Genomic DNA, 21874 nt, shown 5'->3' on the forward strand with positions numbered 1-21874 from the left:
CATCGCTGCGGAACACCAGAGTGTGCTTCGTTTTCCGCGAAGAGCAGTTCGATTTGAAATGGACCTCTCACGCCACCCGAAATGACCAAACCGCCCCCCATCTCGAATGATCACCACCTCGATGGCCCAATGATGAGAACGGCTGCTCCGAACGGGAGTGGCAGAATGGAAGCAAAGAAGCATCTTTCAGGGCAAAATCGTGAAATCGCTTCGCATCATTGATGTACCGATAATTCCATGCAGGGATAAGACACCCGAATCACTCCGCCCAAAACTGCCTCGTACCACCGCGACACACGTGGCATCACGTGAGCAACCGATGAGGGCGTCTCGTGATTCGCTCTGGGCAGGCGATGGCGTTCTGCACGAGACCAGGCTGCGCGACTGATCCCACGATGTCATCCAATCGCCTTACAGGTACGAGCGAGTGTTTGTACAAAATGTCGGAAAATGTGCTGCTTTAATATTTGCGCCGTCGACGACGAGGCTGCAATCGATTTAACTTAATTAACCACACTAAGTTCAAACTGTGAGCAGAAACGCGTGTCCTCTTGTCTTGTTTGGGTTATACGCGATCTCGTGGTCTGCTGCACGAGATGCTTTCGTCGGTCACGTCGAACCCAAGGCAAGAGTTAATTAGTGCCCTAATTAGCACGAGGAGATCGAATCGAAATGGAAATTGGAATTGGGAAAGAGAGAGAGAGAGAGAGAGGACGGCAAGAGTCAGAGAACAGAACATCTTCTCTTACAGGTCTTATTATTATTATTATTAGTCTAATTGCTATGCTATTATTGTTACTCGTGGAGCGAGTTCATGCAGAACCTAGGCGAATCCGAGTCCCAGAGTGCCTTGATAATGACAGTGACATAATGTTTAGCTTCAGAAATGTCAGCTTCTTGGGTAATAAACTACATCTAAGAACTTGGTAATTAGTAGAAATCATACGTTTAGCATGTCATCGAGGACCTGAGACCTAATGCTAAGCACACATTGCAGTTTATGAGGAGTTTCCACTCCTCAGCAGCCATACCTCTCACAGTGATATGTGAAAATTGAATGCATGAGACAACTAGACGACAAGTCCAATGCGGAAGACAACCGGATTGGTGAAGCCACATTTATTCCTCTCCATCTACTCACCAAAGCCAGACAAGAGGAGAGTGACGATAGTTTAGTGTGATGTAAAGAGACAAGAGTACGAGAGGCTCTTCCAGGTAGAAATGGCTGATGTGAAGCTTGGAAGGCGCCGCACGAGTTGGCAGTGAGCTTTAATGTCCTGCGCGCTGTCTTCACTTATGTCCTGCCTTACTAAATGTATACTGATCACTGATTCCAGTTCGTAGCTGCAGATAGCAAGACCTGCGCCACTGCTGTATCCCAATAAATGCACGCCATGGCATTCAAACGTATCAGCAAGCGAGTAGTTTCCCGCTCCTCGACAGCTCGACCTTCTACAACCCTTCGCGTGGGCTGTGCAGTGTCTCATCTGGGTTCTTCAGCTACGTGAGGGAAGGGTGTAAAGCATCACTGTAACTGAGCATGGATTCCAGTTTGCAGGTGCTGATGGAATAGCCTCCTCAACTCCCTTGTCGTCTCTTCGCTTGCAGACAGGGCAACTCTTCCAGTGTGACTGGGTGGAGTCGACTCGATTTGGGTTGAATACAGACCTCTTCCTGATCTCATGTTATCCACCACGTGTATGGAAGTCATTGGAGCGGTCATGCCTTCGGATAAGATGGACGAATGGCACCTCACGATTTCCTGCGCGCACTCCTTATTACGAGCGTGAGTTGGAATTGCAGGGAATTGCATGTGTGCGAGGTAGACATGGCATCATCACTCCCCATAACGGCTTCCTTCCTCGGCGGTGTCAGCGTCGCTGACCGTCCCTCGATTGGCCGCCGGCGGAGCCTCGTGGTGGCCAAGGCTGCCACCCACGTCAAAGACACCGAACGTCGTGATGGCGGCGAGAACAACGGCCGGCGGGCGGTGATGTTCGCGGCAGCTGCGGCCGCGGTGTGTGGCATCGGCCAGGGGATCGCGACGGCAGACGAGGAGCCTAAGCGGGGGACGTTGGAGGCGAAGAAGAAGTACGCCCCGATATGCGTGACCATGCCGACGGCGAGGATCTGTCACCAGTGAGGCTCTTCCGTCCACCGTCTTCTCCGGTGGTAGCTGGCCGGATGGAGGCATGTTAATTTGCACAAGTATATGATGTATGTTTTGCTCTGTCAATCGAGCTACACTACTCTTTATGTGTTGATCTATCTACCCAGACTTTGCTGTTATCATTTGGTGGGCGATCAGTGAAGGAAAGGCTCCGTGCGGCGTCGCGATTCTTTCTCACTAGAGCGCTTGTCGAGAGGATTTATGGGTGGATAATCTTGCCGACATTCGAATTCTCCTTCTAATATTAAAATATTAATAATTTAATATCATAAACTAGGAATCGATACGACTTGGTCATGTCCCAAAGAAACAAAATCATCTTGGAATATCCTCCCATGGGTGAGGTGAGAGACAAGAGTTGAATAGTAGCATGTGAGAATTGCTTCGATGTAGTCTCTGAACTTTCGGGATTATTCCAAGATGAGGTTTGAATGAGCTTGATCTCTTCAGTGCCCTGCACAATAAATCTCTTGCTCTCATGTTCATTGAACTCTCATGATTTTTAGATAAGCGTCAAGAATTGGCCGCAACAAAAATGATCTCATAAATGTTCATCAACCTTATCGAACTCAAGCCGAGTTATCATTTAAACTTCATATCCCAAATTAGCTCCCAAGTAGCACCATATCAGCCCAAATCTATTCTGAGTGGGACTCATATTAGGACAACATAGACACAATCCTAAATCAACTGGCCTCAAGGAAGTCTTACGATCAAGAGCACTAGCAAAAGAAGAGAGAAGGAGAAGAGCAAATTCGTAGCCTTCATTCTTCCAATTGTATAGCTAGCTTTCATCTTCCTATCCCCCGACCTTTAGTAGTGGCATTGTAATAGAGAACCAACCAAAGCTTTAGTCGTCACTAGTAATTTATCATGTTCAACACTTGAACTTCAAAGCCCGATTTGACCAATCCAATCTAGCACCTACTCAACACCACATCAGCCCAAACCTAAATTTGAGTGGGACTTGGATTAGGACAGCACTTGCACAATCCTAAATCAGCTAGCCTTGAAGAAGTAGTAGAAGAAGAGAGAAAAAGAAGAGGAACAAGTTCATAAAGAACTAGCCAAAGCTTTAGTCAACCGTAGTAATCTACTAATGCCAAGAGCCAAAGAAGAAGAGGAGAAGGTGCTATCGAGTTCCTCTTCTAGTTGTAGCCCATTATTCCTTAAATTTCAACAACCAAGCATTGTTCAACTCTTTGGAAAGTCTAGAAGCCTTTCTATTTATTGTTCCAAATCTCATGAGGAGATTCTAGCAATAAAAGAGGAGACCAAAACCTGTTAGTAAGTTCCTTTTGCCAATAACAGTAAGGTATTATCTATAAATAACATGCATTCTTAGTTGAATCTTTTCACGTCTTTATTTTTATTATTTAGTCTCTTGTTGTTGACACTTTTGAATTTAAGACAATAGAGATTATTTTTTTTTTAGTTTTACGCTCGATTTATAGTGATATCTTTCTCCTCTACTAAAACTTTTCATCCAAAGGTGGTATCAAATCGATAAATTATCAAATCTAAATTTTATATAAATAAATAATAATAATAAATATATACAATTGGGGTAGTATACCAAATATTTTATAGGATAATATGTATATATATATATATATATATATATATATATATATATATATATATACATATATACATACATACATGCATATATATAATGTTTAAATTGTACAAGAAAATTATTTTTTAAAAATTATCATTTTTCAGAAGGTAGGTAAAAATTGGCTTTGAGGCAAAGATTCACGTGTAGAGATTAGGGAAATATACAACTTGCTTGGCCACCATTGGTTTAGAAACTAAAATAAAATATTCATATTCAAGGGCACTTTCGAAGTTATGCAATATTTTATCATGTTCTTGGTGGAGTTATCATAATGTTTGTATTATTTAGTTTTAATTAAAAAATTAAAACTAAATTAAGGTTTACTATTTTTTCATCCAAAATTGATCAAACCTCGTTGGACCCAATAACAGGGTGCAACCTCTATGATCAACATTCGTAAATCTTCCATTGTCAATTATGGGTAAAGAAGGGGGAGGGGATAGTCCATCCAAGTTCCCGGACTCTATTGCTTGGTGGGTTCGATGGAAGGGAGCAATTGACATGATGGAGGGGGTGAACGACAAAGCGAAGGGTAGTGGCTGACGGGAGCAAAATGATCATTTCAAGAAAAAAAAAAAAAAGCTCCACGAAATTCTTTTAAAGTTGGGGTGCTATTTGAAAAATTCTCAAACTTATATTAAAAAAAAAATGATCATCATCATCATATATATATATATATATATATATATATATATATATATATATAGTTTATACAAGAAAATTATTTATAATTATCATTTTTAGATTAAGGTGGGTAAAAATTGGCTTTGAGTGGAAGATAAAGTTGTTCCACACTGAAAGTTTAGCAAAATACATGAACTTTTCGAGATAAATGATTAATATTTTTTTAAGGAGGCATCCCTCTCTTTCAAAGTTATGGGATATTTTGTCGAGTTCTTTGTGATCATAATTCTTGTATTGATTAGTTTTTATATAAAAAAAAAATCAAACTAAATTAAGATTTTTGTTTTTTCATCAAATTGATCAAACATAATTCCATCAAGTCGGACACAATCGATGTCTCACGAGTCCAATTGCCATCGGTCACTTTCCGTCTTTCACTGTCATTAGAAAGATTGCATGTGACGTATAATGCATAGTGAACGATCAAATACGACGTTCCGATTTTGATTAGAATATAATAACTATATTTTGAGTAGGAAGTCGTCAACACATCCCTTCTGCTTGAATCGATACGGTACTTCTCTTGTCCCGCTGAAGTCGCGTTTGAATCGGTCAAGTCTGGGGTACAAATGCATCTTGGCGCGCAGGCGAAGAGGGACACGTTGGTCATCACGAACTCCGTTAGATTTCCGACGAGCGAGGAGAAACGATCGCGTGTTTCTTGTGATGCTGTTTTGACTACTACAACCCAAGAAAGAAGGCGGATTTTGCTTCTCGTTTGGCTTCTTTTTCTCGTTGTTGTCGTGAGGAGCTGGTGGGAGGGAGGGGAGAAGAGAGTCGGAAGCTTTGACCCTCTCTTCTCACGACATTGGGCTCATTCGACCCTCCTGCTCTTGATTGGAATTCGAAATCTTTTGTTCCAATCCGTTTGTTTTCTTCTCGCGCGGTCCCTTTGTTTGACTCCTTACCTCGTAAAAATTCGTACTTTGCCCCTGTTGCCGTTCGAGTTGAGAGAATCCGAGAGGGGAGGAGATAGCAGAGGGGTGCGGAAGCTCGGATTCTCGTTTTTGGAAGAAGAACGGAGGAAAGAAGCAGGCGAATTGAGACAAGGAAAGAAAAACACAAGGGTTCCTGTTCTCGTTTCTATTGTCTTCGTTCCTTTCAATTCGAGGAGTTCCGTATTCGTTTAGATATCCCAAACGGTCTCTAATTTGGAGAGGCATTTTGGTTCCCATACGTTCTCTTGGAATTTCAAGCTGTCGAGCTTGATCGCTTATTTTTGGTTGGTAAAAGACCAATTTTTTTGTCATCCCTATCGGATTTTTCTCCTTGGGAAAGATTCAATCTTGCCGCGGCTTGCGTTGGTTCTCAAGGACTCCTTTCGGTTAATCCTTGGAGAAAACCGCGAAAGGTTGGATCTTGGTCCGAAAATCCACTAAATCCAATGGGGAATTGCTGCGCCGTCCCCGTCGATCCGGAGACGACGACGACGACGAAGAATAAGAAGAAGGAGAAGAGGCCGAACCCTTTCTCTATCAGTTACCTCCGCGGACCCGCACCCACCCTCGTCGTCCTCAAGGAACCCACCGGCCGGGACATCGAGAGCCGGTACGATCTCGGCCAGGAGCTCGGCCGCGGGGAGTTCGGCGTCACATGCCTCTGCACCGACAAGGCCACGGGGGAGCACTTCGCCTGCAAGTCCATCTCCAAGAAGAAGCTGCGCACGGCGGTGGACGTCGAGGATGTGAGGAGGGAGGTAGAGATCATGCGGCATTTGCCGAGCCACCCAAATATCGTGAGCCTCAAGGACACCTATGAGGACGACACCGCGGTCCACCTCGTCATGGAGCTTTGCGAAGGAGGGGAGCTGTTCGATCGGATTGTTGCGAGGGGGCATTACACCGAACGGGCCGCTGCCATGGTCATGCGAACAATTGTTGAAGTGGTACAGGTAATACCCCTTGCGGAAGGAATCAAACTCTTCGCTCTTCTTTTAATCTAACTCGTTCATCCCTGCAATCCATTTGCTAATCCTTCATGTTTATAAGATTCATGCACATTCTTGTTCTTTTATACATCTGGATCACCGAAAGAAGTATGTATCATTTGCCAAATTGCCAAAACTCACTCGTTTACTTTACTTTTGTGTCATGGCATTTGCAAGTCCATAGAACGAGCTTCTGTGTTAATTAAGTTTAATTGTTGCCTATTGCATTTGATGGATATTTCAGCATACTGAAAAGGTAATTTTGAACTTCCTTAATTAGTCTCAAATTCCAAACATCGAAGGAAACATACTGGTGATTTTTCTGAGGAATATAATTGTATCTTCCTCCCTCGTTCTCGAAAGCCAATATCTACTTTAATGTCCTCCTACCTGTAAGGTTTCTGTATTCGGCACCCTTCTTTCTGTTAATACTATTGTTTGTTCTTCTTTTTTTGGTTTTTTGGAGTTTCTACCTCCTAAGTTTGATCTACATTTGTTCTCTTTAATGCATTTCCTGTTATCATGTTAGCGGCAGTTCAGTTAATTTTTTCATGGCTTTGAGATCCTGTTATGTTGATATTTAAGGCAATGTTATGTTGGTTCGAGCTGGATTCGAGTATTTCCATGCCTGAGCTATGACTTGATTTTCTAATATCCTGATACGTGTGACTTGCTTGCAATATTATGTTGCCTTCAAGCTGGATTTGAATGGTGCCATGGCTAAAGATCTTACTTGTTTACTTGCTCCATTTTATATCAGAATTGTCACAAGCACGGGGTGATGCACCGCGACCTCAAACCAGAGAACTTCTTGTTTGGAAGCAAAAAGGAAAATGCCCCTCTGAAAGCCATCGATTTTGGGTTGTCTGTATTTTTTATGCCAGGTAGGTTGTAATAGTATAATACTATGAGAATATTTGATTAGTATCCTATAACCTTGGCCGGTTACTATACTGCAGCGTGAAACTTATAATACCTTTAAATCCCTGAGTTGCTACAAATTCATGAAAAATCATTTGATGGTCATTCTAGTCCATGAAGTCGTAGGTGCCATATTGTGTAGGGTAACTTAAAGGATTTCTGATGCCTTTGCTGGTTTTCTTTTTGCTATGCAGGTGAGCGCTTTACTGAGATAGTTGGCAGTCCTTACTACATGGCTCCAGAGGTTTTAAAGCGAGATTATGGCCCAGAAGTTGATGTCTGGAGTGCAGGAGTTATCCTATACATCCTGCTTTGTGGTGTGCCACCATTTTGGGCAGGTAATTTCCTTTCTTGGAGAGCCAAAAAGAAAGAACATTCCTGGAAGGGATGCAGTTTGATGTCAGATCCATTGTTGCTACTACGTCTATTAATAAGTGAACTGTATCGAGAAATATAATTAAGTCTTTATGATATGTCATTCAGTATCTATTAGCTAATTTAACAACTAGTGGCTATTGCAGAATCAGAGCAAGGCATCGCACGAGCAATAATCCGCTCGGTAATCGATTTCAAAAGAGACCCATGGCCAAAGATTTCTGATACTGCCAAAGACCTTGTCAAGCGGATGCTCGATCCAGATCCTAAGAGACGTTTGACAGCTCAGGAAGTTCTTGGTAAATCTTCAATACCTAAATGCTCTTCAATAAGCGACTACTCTGAATCGGCATTTTCTGCTTAACTAAATCATAACCTAACTAGTTTGAGGAAACAAAAGCTTCCATTACATTTCCAGCAATGTGAGGTAATCAAAGTTATGAATATTATCAAGAAATGATGGAGGCCGGTAAGGCATCCTTGATTATTTTCATCTGGTTGTGTGTTAAAATCAAGTAGCACTGTAATTTGACAAAAACTTGCAATTGAATACTTCCACTTGTTCTTAGTCTTTACAAGTTAATCCATCTGCACCACAGAGGGATTTTATCTACATCCGAAGTAACTCTTCTGGCATATCTTTTTTGCATTTTCGAAGCATTTCCCTCACAATCTACATTGCATTGCAGATCACCCTTGGCTGCAAAATGCCAACAAGGCTCCCAATGTTAATCTTGGTGAAACTGTTCGTTCAAGACTCCAGCAATTTTCGGTGATGAATAAATTAAAAAAGAAAGCTCTTAGGGTAAGAATCTGTTACATGAATAAATCACTTATCCTGTTCGCACTTTAGTGGTCATGTTCTTCACATAATTCTCATGTTAGGCAATATCAAGATCCACAACTTTTTATGTGTTCCTTGTGCTCTGCCAGACTTCAATGCTGACACATTTTGAGACCACATGGCTGTAGGTGGTGGCTGAACATTTATCTGTGGAGGAGGTTGCTGACATAAAGAATATGTTTGAGAAGATGGATGTAAACAAGAAAGGGCAAATAACACTAGAGGAGTTAAAATATGGTTTGCATAAGCTGGGACACCATATTCCTGATGCAGATGTCATAATACTAATGGAAGCCGTAAGTTTCTCCTCACGATTACTTAAAGGTGTTATTTGGTCTATTATTAAATCTTAAGGGCACCATCATGTGTGGTCTCACGATGGCCATCATCTTCTGTTTCCTTCTTAGAAATTATTTCTTCAGCAGATCTGAATATGGATATTCGTCTTTTCCTACCCTGAAGGGGGAAGGAAGCTGAATTGTTTCATACAATAATATAGGGCATTTAAGTTGCATTCCATCTGCTTTTAGAGTTTAGTGAACAAACATTATTCGGCAAAACCAGATTCGACTGTCTTGCCCAAGTGTAATTTGCAACAAATACAAGTGTTGAACATGAAAATTTACTCCTTTTAATTCGAATTCATCTACCTTCTTCATGACAGGCTGATGCTGATGGAAATGGCTCCCTGGACTATGGAGAATTTGTTGCCGTCTCCATCCACCTAAAAAAGATTGGAAACGATGAACACCTGCACAAGGCCTTTCAATACTTCGATCAAAATAAGAGTGGATATATAGAAATCGAAGAGCTCAGGGACTGTTTGGCTGATGACTTGGGTCCGAATCATGAAGAAGTGATTAATTCCATCATTCGTGACGTAGACACAGACAAGGTAACATCGATCACTTTCCAATTTCTTCATATTTTGTTTCCTCTGCTTTGAATTAAGAGAAACAAAGAAAACCTTCATAGGGTGTAAAAACATTAGAGCAGATCTGTTGAAGATATTGATTTCTACTTGGTTGGTGAGAAGAAATCACCTTGTGTTGATGGCCTTTATCATATTAAGACACTAACAAGTTGAAATTTTTTACTTCTTTTTAATCTCAGGACGGAAAAATAAGTTACGATGAGTTTGCAGCGATGATGAAGGCAGGTACGGATTGGAGGAAGGCATCAAGACAGTATTCAAGGGAGCGGTTCAATAGCCTAAGCTCGAAACTAATGAAGGATGGATCTTTACAGCCGAAAAGTGAGGGTAGTTGAGAACTGGACAGACCTACATATGCATAGTTTGAACTCGATATCTCTTTTATTGGCTTTGCATTACTCCTTCTTTCTTGAATACCTTTCGGGCCATCCATCAGTTCCTTCACCTCGTTTCTTCATTAATTTGGTTTCTGTTATATGAAATGGAGATTGTTGACATTTGGGATTCATAAAATGTGTGAATACACCGGATGTCATTTGGTTGTATGGTAATGTAGATATCTTTGTGTTTCTATACTGTTAAATCAGGGATGTGGATGCTGGCATTTCCACAGGATTGAAGGAACAGAAATGCTTCCTTGTAACCTTACACCTTGAAAATATATCTGATTCATATATGATATCTGATCTTTGAGCTTCCTACTCTCTCTTAGTCTCTGTTGCAAGCTCAAAGTTATACTGTTCCAGCTCATAATTGAGGCTATCAGAGTTTGTTTTTATCCTTCAAAGTATCTTGTAACAATTTCACTTAGTTGAATCTGATCAGTAACTCACAGTCCGATCAGATTAGTCTATTCCATATATCATCGTTTCTGATCATTACATGGATATATAAATAGGGTTCAAAAGGTTTCCAATTCATTTATCCTTAATGGAAAAATATTCTTTTCTGGACGAAAGAACATTCGCCATGAGGAGAACAAGCTTCAGCCAGTTGCATGAGGCTGTTCCTGTTCGATGCAAGAGTACATCTTATACTCCCAGTTATTAACTGAAGAACACATCCATTACTGCAATTGCTTGCCAGGCTGCAGCTTAGACGAAGCCACCCGCAGACCTAAAACTTTTTTTCCTCCCTATACAAACTTCATTGACCTCTCAGATCAACACTTGGCAGTTTCTTTTCATGGATCAGCAACCATTTAAGAAGGGAAAAGCATCAGCCCCTTCAGCTCCTTGATGCATGCCATCCTTGTCGTGGAGCCTTTCTTCAGATAATGCTCGAACTCCCATTTGTATCAAGTACTCCTCCAAGTCACTTTCCAGCACAACACAGAAGGAACACAAAGGCATGGGGAGAGATCTCCAAGCTTGACGTTGCAACAGGGACCACTGTTTTCTCATATGATTGCTTTCCAAGGAGAAGAAATGCATTACATCTTCCACTCGACTAAAATACAGACGATCATTATCAGATCATAGATCGTATTCCACCAATCTATCTATCTTTCAGCTGCAGTTTCCTCTCAGGAACTTGGAAGAAGAACACATTGACGAAAGGAATCGAGCCACTGATTCTTTTGGTCTCGAGAGACAAACTTTTCCTCGTGCTCAGTGCATGTTGACATCTCATCGCCTTAGAAAATGGTATGGAAGATAGAGAAAACGGGAGCAGGAATTCTCATGACTCACTGGAGATGCACTGCTTATAATCTTGGAAGGAGAAGAAATGGAGAGACAGAGAATGGAGTTCTCATGCCCTTGCGCGGGACCATATGCGGTGGATGTGAAGACCCACTTAACACCTATCTTGTTTGCTTCAACCACGTGTAGATAAGATTCCTCCTTTATAATACGATAAAAGCACAAGAATACAAAGGAGATGACGATGTCACCATCCAACCCCGAAACCACGTGGAAGGAGTCTACAAAAGTTCGCATTATCTCGCATATTAATTACTATTATTATTAGTCCAATCTGATCTGCTCATCATGGACAAGTGTCATCTAACTTATATATATTGATCAAAGATATAAATATATATGATCGAATTAAAATGTCATGCTTTCTTTGCATCAAGATTAGCGACTGTCCATTGCACCGTGGGATCGGGCATTTCACGATTCTCAAAGCATGATCCACGGTTGTGGGACGGTATGAATCACTCTTTGATGTCCTGTTCATGTCGGATCGGATTTGACCGCACCACGGAGTCCAGTTCAATAGGCTGACCTTGGATCCGGTACGGCGCACCCGATTCGCGGACTCCACCCTGGATTCCACTTGAGCAGAGTGTATCCCTGCCCTCGAGACACGCACGGGAACTCGTCGGTGACCAGCCTTGACTACGTACCCTGTCCCTACCTTTTCGCGTCGTTTCGGCCTGTGGACCAGCGGGCCCCGTTGTGATGCCGAATCACAAGGAAGGCAATTGAGGGAGTATCCGAATTATGGCTCTTATGGTGCATTTGGGTTAAATTTGAAGTGCGCTCCATCTCGACCCGCGTAAAAAAGGATTTAGATAAATTAGAGGCGATCGAGAGGGATCAAATGAAACCTAACAAAATGTGGCTCCCACTTGGGCAGGGTTTCATTTGTGTTGCCTTGTGGGTGCGTTTGTGAGCAAGGGAGACGCCGAAGCCTCTTCTCTCCTCTGCTTTTCCGGTCTCCTCCTCCCTCTCTTATTTCGGTGATGAGAGGCGGCGCCGAGGTTTTCTGCAGCTTCGCCGGTTCCTAGACGAGTTCGCGGTGTCAGCGGCCGCCTTTTGCTGCTCCCCCGCCTCTGAAAGTTGAAGGATCGGGCGGCCTCGAGTTCATTTCGGTGTTTCGATCGCGTTTTACCCGATCTGCCAACATCAGCTGGCGGAAACCGTGAGCTCTCTCAGCTGATTTATTTGACTCTTTCGATGTAGTCTCTAAGAATACAAATGAGGTTTTCTTCCATCCGATATAGTCAACTTTCAAGGTTTGGTCGTTGTCTTTCGTTTAGTAAACGCCTGACAATTCCAGTTGCTTTGGTTTTGGTCTGCTTGAGGCAGATCCATTCTCTCAGTCGAAGTCATTCTTGTGGCCGGATTTCGTTGCAGAAATGCTTCGATGGCTGCATTTTGTGAAAAAGATTCGAGCTTTGTGATTCCATTATTTCTGTTCATCTCTCGCCAATCTGTGATTTTGATCATTCTTCTGATCAATCTGTAGTTCTCAGGCCTAATTCATGCCAACCGCAGCATGTGCGGTGGTCCGGAGCGCATAAGACCGTCCCCCTCGTCTTTGTCGTCGCCGACTCCATCCTCACAGGAAGAACAGCACCAACACGCTCCGGGCCTCGGAATGAATCACCTCACCGTCGAGACCGATGACTTCTCTTCAAGCCTTCTTGAGCTCGCTGCTAACGATGACGTGGACGCGTTACGGCAGTCCCTCGATCGCGATCCATCGGCCATCAACGAAGCCGGCCTCTGGTACAGCCGCAGAAAGGGCTCCAACCAGATGGTGCTCGAGCACCGGACTCCCTTGATGGTGGCCGCCACGTACGGCAGCCTCAGTGTCCTCAAGCTCATAGTCTCCCTACCTTCCGTTGACGTCAACCGTGTCTCGGGCCCCGGCAACGCCACCGCGCTCCACTGTGCCGCTTCCGGCGGTTCCTCGGATGCTGTCGATGCTGTGAAGATCCTCCTTGCGGCTGGTGCCGACCCCACTTTGGTCGATGCCAATGGAAACCGCGCGGCTGACGTCATTGCGGTGCCTCCCAGGCTGCCTGATGTGAAGAATGTCATCGGACAACTTCTTGGAAGGTGCAGCGATATCTCGGGTGGTGGCTTCGATCGCCATCATCCTCCCCTTAGTGTGACGACCAGCTCGTCAAACTCCACTTCGCCACCCCGTTCTTTGTCCCCTGACGAGGAGGGTTCTCCATCGGCCCGCTCGACTTCCTCTCCTCCGACAGCGAAGTACCCTGACCTTACAGTGACTGTGTCGGAGAGGAAAGAGTATCCAGTTGACCCGACTCTCCCGGATATCAAGAACAGCATATATGCCACGGATGAGTTCCGCATGTTCTCGTTCAAGATCCGCCCCTGCTCTCGTGCGTATTCCCATGACTGGACGGAGTGCCCCTTTGCCCATCCTGGTGAGAATGCTCGGAGGCGCGACCCGAGGAAGTACCACTATAGCTGCGTCCCGTGCCCTGACTTCCGGAAGGGGTCGTGCCGGAGGGGAGATATGTGCGAGTACGCACATGGGGTCTTTGAGTCCTGGCTTCACCCAGCGCAGTACCGCACTAGGATCTGCAAGGATGGCACCAGCTGTGCTCGCCGGGTCTGTTTCTTTGCGCACACGGATGACGAACTGCGTCCACTTTATATGTCCACTGGCTCTGCTGTTTCTTCTCCCAGAGCATCAACTGCTTCAGTGGAGATGGCAGCTGCGCTGGGGTTCATGCCTGGGTCACCGTCTTCGGTTTCTGCTGGTATGTCTGCCTTCACGCCACCCATGTCCCCTTTGGCCAATGGTATTGGACACTCTTCGTTGGCTTGGCCTCAGCCGAATGTGCCCATGCTGAATCTTCCTGTAAGCAATCTTCAGGCTAGCAGGCTGCGGTCGTCTCTGAGTGCAAGAGAGATGCCAGTGGACGACCAATTAGTAATGTCTGAGTTTGATAAGCAGCAGCTGTTCAATGACTGGTGCCAATCTCGTCTGAGCTCTTCTACTGCAAATCATTCTGTTCGAACCAAAGCTATGAACCCCTCAAACCTTGATGACCTTTTTTCAGCCGAGATCACCTCATCTCCAAGGTATAACTCTGATCAGGGGTGTATTTTTTCTCCATCTCACAAGACTGCTATACTAAATCATTTCCAGCAGCAGCAGAACTTGCTCTCACCCATTAATACAGGTGTGCCTATGGTGAAGGCCACTGATGCTCAGCAGCTACCTGTTCATTCATCTCTCTTACAGGCCTCCCTTAATATCTCATCTCCTGGTTTCATGTCTCCACGAAGCATGGAGCCTGTTTCTCCATTGAGTTCTCGCCTGGCTGTTCTTTCACAGAGGGAGAGGCAGCAGCAGACACTTCGGAGCCTGAGCTCCCGTGATTTTGGTCCCATATCATCTCCTATTCTAGATTCTCCCACTAACTTGTCATGGTCCAAGTGGGCATCTCCATCTGGTATACCTGATTGGGGAGTGAATGGTGAAGAGCTGGGACTTCTCAGACGATCATCTTCCTTCGAGTTACGAGGAACTGGGGATGAGCCTGATCTCTCATGGGTCCATTCACTAGTGAGGGATACACCGCCTGAGAAAATGGTTTCTGCTGCAGTGGCTCCTGCAGGGCATTCTGAGTTGCCTGCCATTGGTGTCGAAAGTTCAAATTCAAAAGGTGAGATGGATGGGCATGATCAAGCTGTGGTACTTGGTGCATGGCTTGATAACATGCAGCTTGATCAGATCATAACTTAGGTAAAAAGCCAAAATTTCACCAAAATCTTAGATGGGAGGTATCAAGTAGTAATTAGTAACAGTTCTTAAACAATGTTTTCTTTTGGTTAATTGGAAGGTGAAGGGAAAGAAGCAGAAAGGAGCGAGATTCATTTCTTCAACAAACATATTTATTATTACTTCAATGAGTTCAGCCAATTCAAGGATGTATGGGGGTGTGCTTCTGGATTATACGAAGGCCTATCCCAGGTGAACTGCTCTCCAATAGTTTGAACATTTTGCTTTTTTTTTTTTCTTTTGTTCGTAATCCCGTAATCTCAAAACATCAGTTTATGCTTGATGACAATGAAACTTGTCTAGTTTTCTTTTTAGTCTTTACCCTCAGCGTTCACATTTGGTTAATTATAATGCTTGATGTAATGATACTGGGCAATGGAGTGAAAAGGGTTCTCTTTGGAGTCCATTTTGGGTATTTTCTGGCTTTCTTTTATTAGAAGAACAAAGATTATCTAAAAGCAGCCAGTGAAGTGCCCCATTTGATTTTTTAATTATCGCAGATGTTCTAGAGAATCAATAGTAGGAAAGTTGGTGCATAAGTTCCCTGCTTGATGTAACATTTGTTTAAACTATTCCTATTATATCAGTTCCTTTATTTCTTTTTATATTCGGTTGTGGTTTCATGTGAATAGTTGCTTAGTTGTCTTCATCATATGCTTGGTTGTTTGTTCATGAGATACTGCTTTATGTGGTGTTTTTTCTTTTGATCCTACAAATCCTTGAATTATTTTATTATAAAACATATCTGAAGGCGGTGGTGGGGCAATTTACAGGGAATCCAGGAATAACATGGCCATGGAGCATACTATGTTATGGACTTGTGGAATTGCCATCTCTTACCTTTTTGGGTTTGTGGGCATCTCTTCTTTCCTATCATGTTTGCTGGGTCCTAGTGGAAGCTCGTGGTGGTGATTGTGGTTGGGTTAGGACACCTATCTATTCTACCATGATCTGGATCAGTAGCTTTTTGGATTTGTTGTGTGCAATCCATCAAAAGGAAGTACTATAATGAGCATTGATTCAATTCTTGGCTTTTGATTCCATAAGTTCTCTGAGATTTTAGGTCAATATTTTTGTAAATTGAATATTACCATGTTCACCAGCAAATTTAAGTCACTTCTAAGGTTGAGGGTTTCTGATTCTTGTCTTCTTCTCTACAGTAGTCTATGCTGGACAACTGGAAAATTTTAATTGAGATATAATTGTAGAATATGGATTATGTGTTGGATTATCTGTGTCTATAGTTCAGCACTCATAGGTGTGTGTGTATATATATATATATATATATATCCTGATCAATGCAGCCTTGTTCTTCTGGTGGCAACTGTGGGTTCAGGGCATGTTATTTGTGTTGGATGGAACCTCAAATGTCATGAGATTCAAGAACTATTAAAGGTTTGGAGCTTGCAACAGGTGTGATTCCAAGTACTGAAAGCCAATTGTGAACATATAGTTCCTGTCACTAGTGGCAATCGTGTAGACAAACTATTCCTCTTGCCAGGTTACATCAATGGATGCTATATGCAGTGGGGCATATAAAAGCAATGAATTACTATATAAATTGGTAGAAGTATCATGACAACCCAACAATAGAATCTCATAATCCATGTTGGTCTATCCCTTTAATGTATGATTCAGAAAGTGTCACAATATAGGAGACAATAATTAAGAAAATCGAGTTATTATTTCCTCAGAATATGTTATAATGTAAAATATACAACTCCTGTGTAGGTACAACTCAATGGGTAAACCAGCTACACCTGACATAAGAAAACCAGTAGCTAAAGAGAGAAAAGAACAAAACTACAAGTAGCCCACCAAAAACACTCAAGCAGGGTGCACAATCTTCAGGAAGCCTTCTTTTTTTCTGGCCAAAACAACTGCAGAAAGGTGTCTGCATGAGCCAAAATGAGAGCAAAATTTAATCCGGAGTGATGACAAGAGCAAGGGAAGGGATATGGTTCATGCCAACCTTGTCGATTATCTGGCATTTTGTAGAATAAGGCACTCTCAGGAGAATAAACCTCATGGCACAAGCAATCAGGCCAAAGTTTAGGAAGAAGAAACAAAGTAGTCCCGAATAGTTCTCCTTTTAATAGAGGAAGGAGGGTTGAGGACAGAAGATGGGCTACTCAAAGCAGCTTCTGGGCTTTGCTGCATCTCCTTCTCTTCCCTAAGAAATGATTTATAACTTCTCTTTCCAGACTTGGGCGTACTGAACTCAAGCATTTTGCTTCCATCAGGAGAGGATGGTTCCACTGATGCTCCTGTCAAAGCTTGGAAAGTGTCATCCATGGAAATCGAACATGCTGGAGGATCATCCAAGATTCGTTTCCTGCACTCGGTAACAACAGCAGTTATCCTTTTTCTAATTGCTGTTGGCGATCTTGCACTTATGCGACCACCCTTCTTCATGTTCCAGACACGAACCTGTTAAATGAGATACAGTTGATAGTGAAGATAAAACAATAGAATATGAAGTCTTGCTTCATATCGAGTAAATCTGTGAACTACATAAACCAATATGCTTAATTAGAATCTGTTATCTGATCCTAACTATCGTCCAAAGAGCAACTTCTGAGCTGTAGATTACTAGTGTTGATTCAGGAAAAACCCAAATGTTGTCTAGGTAAATTTACCATGAAGTCATCTGAAGAAGTTGCTAGCTTTCCCACTTCTGATGAGCACCTGAAAAGCATGAAGTTTTATGTTGATATTAAGATCTAGAGAAAATGGATTAACCATCTCTTTCTTATGTTTTCACATACCAATCGACTGCAGTAACTTCTCCGTCATGGCCCTTCAAAATGGCCGGTGCACTTTCAGGTCTCTTCACCTGGTAAATTAACACAAAAATAATGTAATAATATTGGAGGAAAGAAGTCATGCCAAAGTGAAAAGACCATTTGATTTAACAGAAGGGAAAAATTATGTACCTGCCATATGTAGGCATTACCATCACTAGAACCCCCAAGAATATGAGCTCCATCAGGGCTGATTGCAGACTTCAATCACACAAGAAAAATTAGAAATCAGTGCTTTGATAGTAATTTAAAGGTTAAATAAATTCTATTTCTCTGCCGAGATATATGTTTTATAAAAAGGATAATTGCTGCAGACTAAAAGGGCATCTTACTTGCCTTCACAAAAAATGACTCGATTTTACTCCCAGAGAAAACCTTTACGGGACCTTTGTCCGGTTGAAGCACCTCATACAAATAGATCCTAATAGACATGAAGCAAGCTAATTAGAAGTGATTTGGGTTACTAAAATTTAATGGAGCAAACTGATATTAACTTCAAATACCTGCTATCCATGCAAGAAGCTACGAGAGAGGCGCCATGTGCATCTTGAGATAGGCATGTAATTCCATGTTGAATTGTTTCCTTTAGTCACAGGGAACAAAGATACCAATCAATTTCAGAGACACAAGCAATAAAAAGCTTTATACATGCAACGAAGAACACATATTGAAGTTGTTTTTCCATTTTTTTGTGGGGGGGATGGTAACAGAGAAGGCAATCCTCCATACACAAATAAAAGTTACTTGTCTTTACATAAAGCCTCCTGAACAAGCTATATGGATGATGTTGCCGACTTTCTATATAGCGACATCATCTTTAAATCTTCCTCCTTTCATCTATTTCTCATTTTATTTTTCAGATGGAAAATCTAGATTCACCTTTCTGACAAATGGCTCGACATGAGGGCAAGCTTGAGTAACAGATGATTTTAGGTTGCGTGTATCCCAGAACTTCACCACACTGGAACAAAAGAGAACAATCAGGGGAAAGGAAAGAGAGTGAGGCGTACTAAGTAAATGGAATGAACCATGTGAAAAATCCTATTTTGGTTTCACTTGTCTATAATCAAAAGCATCAGTCTTCAGTGACACTGACAATAGTATCTGAAAGTTGTCAAAGATCTTTTTTGAACCTGTCAACTGCTCCAGCAGTGGCAATGGAGATCTCATCCTTGAGATAGAGAACTGATGTGATGCTCATAGAAGCAGGCTGTGAACATGAAACAGAAATCAAGAAACCAGGATAAGAGAAAAGATCAACCAAATGAGTCACTAAAAGATAATGGACAGGAACAAACTTTTCCTTGCCGCCTCCTTTTTCTTGGGGCAGAGGCGTGCGCTTCTTTGACAAAAGCAGTAGACCTAAACATTTTTACCCCAGAGATATCATTGACCATATAGGATCTAGAGCATAAATGATGTGTACAAAAGGATGCAACTAGATTATATGAATTTCATACAACAAGCATGCTTCCCCAAAGCGATTTGTGGAACTAGAGTTGCATCTCAGATCCCAAAGAGCAAAAGATCCATCTCTTGAACCAGAGACAACAATATCTGACAAGAAAGGAATGGAATTTTGACTGTCAAGGCTCAAAGTTCTTTATGAATGACTATAGACAAAAAATCCAAACTGTAATCAAGTAGAACAAAAAAGAGGCTAATATCTGACAAGAAAGGAATGACATTTTGACTGTCAAGGCTCAAAATTCTTAATGAATGACTATAGACAAAAAAAAATCCAAACTGTAATCAAGTAGAAAAAATCTACCAGGATTTGATGAATGAGGGCAAACTGTTTTAACACTTCCTGTGTGCCCTGCCAGGATCCCAATGCATTTCCTCTTTTCAGCATTCCATATCTTGACCTAGTGCAACAACATCAAATTTTCACCAGAATTCAAGGATGGATTCAGTAGGTGCTGCTTAAAGACTCTAATCTTATAATAACTACAAGGACAATAATGCAAGAGGATATGCTTCTTCGCTTACATATTGATCGCCAGAAGCTGTTAGAATCTGATCGTCATCCTGCAGAACATAAACGAAAAAAATTATGTAAATCACTTGGGCTATCTCTGGTCCATTTGTTCCAAGAGGAATGCAATTTTTCAGAGTTCTTAAGAGACCAATTTTGTGAAACTACTTGAGCCAACTTTAATTGATATATTCATTCCAAAATGAACAAAAGCTTTCGATTGTCTTGAGAATGTACCTTTATCCAGCATATGTCAAATATTGCATTGCTGTGAGCAACCCACTCACAAACCCTAGATTCAGCTGCAACAACGAATAGCAAACGGATTACCGCATCTAAAAGAGGCAAACTTGATCAAAACCCTAGATCCCGAGTTTGCACCGATTTCTTTCGGTCCTCTGACTAAAAAAGTGCTCTCTTTTCCAATGTAGAAAAGATTTAGGAAAATGGAATTACACAAACCCGTCCTCTCCCGGCATGAAGCATAGGAAGGAAGGCTGCGACGTGTGTCGAAGAAGCTGACATACCCATCCTCATCCGACACCGCAAGAATGTGAGAATTCCTACTCGTCTGTCTTCATCGGAAGAGAAATTTTTGAAGGGATATAAGCCATTGTTCATACTGTACGGAGGATTTAAGGTGGTAAACAAGATCGGAGGCCAAAGGAGGCACAAGATTGAGAAGGAAGTTGGAACCTTGCAGAAAGAGACGGCAGTGGGAGGCGTGGTGGCGCCACTGTGCTCGACGGACAGCACTCCAGTGCCAAAGCTACCGGGCTCCGACGAGAGATCACCAAGATAAGGCCTTTTGCGTACTACAAGAGGGCAGGGCGATCCGCGACAAGGTCGCGATCAGAAGCTGCGACTGGATTCAAGGTTGCGGAACGGAAGGAATCGCCAAAAGGCAAGGGACCAAGGTGTACCTCTGAAGCCATTGAGCTCTCTGCTCCTCAGATCGCCGAAGAAGGACGAAGGAAGACATCGGTTCTCCATCGCCCGTGTGAGAGAGAGAGAGAGAGAGATTGGGATTATGGTGCCACCCAATGACATAAGCATGAAAAATGGCGGGTGGAGTGAGGTTTTCGCGGGAATGGCGATTCGCGTTCTGGAAGCGGGAATTAGAATTGGAAACGGGCGGCTTAGAAGAAAGCCCGGCCCATTTAACTTACATGGATTTAGCCCAAATACAGACGAATGTGAAGCCCATCTGTAGCATAAGGAATTCAGAGAAATGTGTATGATTAATGCTTTTTTTTTGTTTCGTGTTATGTTTGATTTTTACGTAATTTTAACATTTTAAATTTAATATCATCTGTAGCATAATTAGGTATTGCAGTAACTAATGGCATGTCAAAGATACAATATATGACATGTCAAATTATGCATCATGCCTCGTTCAAATAACACGTAGTTTCCCCCTTGGAAAAAAAACTCCATAAGATAATCCAACTGATGCTTCCAATTCGGATCGAGTTGTCTTATTCAGGAACAATATACTCATTTGATGGTGATTTTGAGAATTAATAATCGCTATGAAAGTTGCTTGACATATAAAGACAGAAGTTTCAATCACAAATGGTTGACCCCAATCAAACCAAGCCAAAAGTGACTCCATACCTAATTTTTTTATTATTTTATTCTTACTTTCATTTTGCCATTAGTTTCTAACGTCAAGTTCACAAGTTCTTTTTGATTTGATACAAAAATAATAACGTGGTTAACATCTATTCGTCATGTAGTCTCGATCTATATCGATTATATCCTTATGTTATATGAACGACACTCTAATATAATATAGTCGATACATCAACATTATATTGATAATGTTTTGAAATATTATGATTGTTGCATATTCCCTAAATTTGATACGGCACAATTCTATTAATACTAAGAGAAATTACGTAATTATTCTCGATATGCATCTTTGAGTATAATAATCCTGAAAATGTATTCATATCTCACTAGATTCATTCCTGAGATAATATAGTTCATAAACTCTATGCATTTAATTGTGGAAGTTTTAACATTTAGTCAATATTTCTTGAATCGATTAAAATATTGGAAAGGGTTTGTTGAGCACAACCTTGAACCAATATCGATTAGAGATAAACTTAAAAATA

The 21874-nt window shown here is 42.1% G+C and overlaps 4 protein-coding genes across 8 annotated transcripts; 3 read left to right on the forward strand and 1 right to left on the reverse strand.

Annotated features, from left to right (window-relative positions):
• Positions 1 to 1828: 1828 nt before the first annotated feature.
• LOC135635108 (photosystem II 5 kDa protein, chloroplastic-like) lies at positions 1829 to 2143 on the forward strand. Its single transcript, XM_065145973.1, has one exon. It carries the CDS (start codon positions 1829 to 1831, stop codon positions 2141 to 2143), a length of 315 nt encoding a protein of 104 aa, XP_065002045.1.
• A 3019-nt stretch (positions 2144 to 5162) lies between these two features.
• On the forward strand, positions 5163 to 11266 carry LOC135635932 (calcium-dependent protein kinase 20-like). The gene is made up of 8 exons (XM_065147403.1): positions 5163 to 6366; positions 7163 to 7286; positions 7518 to 7661; positions 7845 to 7997; positions 8388 to 8503; positions 8671 to 8838; positions 9207 to 9437; positions 9656 to 11266. The coding sequence occupies exons 1-8, from the start codon at positions 5860 to 5862 to the stop codon at positions 9809 to 9811; spliced, it is 1599 nt and encodes a 532-aa protein (XP_065003475.1). The 5' UTR covers positions 5163 to 5859; the 3' UTR covers positions 9812 to 11266.
• A 780-nt stretch (positions 11267 to 12046) lies between these two features.
• LOC103980808 (zinc finger CCCH domain-containing protein 24) lies at positions 12047 to 16203 on the forward strand. 3 transcript variants are annotated; one of them, XR_010495701.1, is made up of 4 exons: positions 12047 to 12347; positions 12682 to 14936; positions 15034 to 15164; positions 15746 to 16203. XR_010495701.1 is itself a non-coding variant. In XM_009397317.3 (2 exons), exon 2 carries the CDS (start codon positions 12705 to 12707, stop codon positions 14934 to 14936), a length of 2232 nt encoding a protein of 743 aa, XP_009395592.2. In that variant the 5' UTR covers positions 12047 to 12347; positions 12682 to 12704; the 3' UTR covers positions 14937 to 15577. The 3 variants fall into 3 exon arrangements, 1 of the variants encoding a protein (XP_009395592.2); XR_671353.3 differs by having other exon boundaries at positions 12675 to 15164; XM_009397317.3 differs by lacking the exon at positions 15746 to 16203 and having other exon boundaries at positions 12682 to 15577.
• Positions 16204 to 16666: 463 nt separating this feature from the next.
• On the reverse strand, positions 16667 to 20874 carry LOC103980809 (uncharacterized). Of its 3 annotated transcripts, XR_001977722.2 has the most exons (17): positions 20678 to 20874; positions 20451 to 20569; positions 20211 to 20325; positions 19992 to 20056; positions 19769 to 19807; positions 19548 to 19644; positions 19237 to 19333; positions 19075 to 19138; positions 18910 to 18986; positions 18656 to 18737; positions 18280 to 18359; positions 18113 to 18197; positions 17909 to 17977; positions 17741 to 17808; positions 17612 to 17660; positions 16945 to 17402; positions 16667 to 16866 (listed from the first exon to the last, which is right to left on the reverse strand). XR_001977722.2 is itself a non-coding variant. In XM_018825121.2 (16 exons), exons 1-16 carry the CDS (start codon positions 20808 to 20810, stop codon positions 17025 to 17027), a joined length of 1617 nt encoding a protein of 538 aa, XP_018680666.2. In that variant the 5' UTR covers positions 20811 to 20873; the 3' UTR covers positions 16667 to 17024. The 3 variants fall into 3 exon arrangements, 2 of the variants coding, with proteins under 2 accessions (XP_018680666.2, XP_009395594.2); XM_018825121.2 differs by having other exon boundaries at positions 16667 to 17402; positions 20678 to 20873; XM_009397319.3 differs by having other exon boundaries at positions 16667 to 17402; positions 20217 to 20325; positions 20678 to 20872.
• Positions 20875 to 21874: the final 1000 nt, after the last annotated feature.

This window comes from Musa acuminata, chromosome BXJ3-4, assembly GCF_036884655.1.
Source record: "Musa acuminata AAA Group cultivar baxijiao chromosome BXJ3-4, Cavendish_Baxijiao_AAA, whole genome shotgun sequence".
Classification (NCBI taxonomy): Eukaryota; Viridiplantae; Streptophyta; class Magnoliopsida; order Zingiberales; family Musaceae; genus Musa; species Musa acuminata.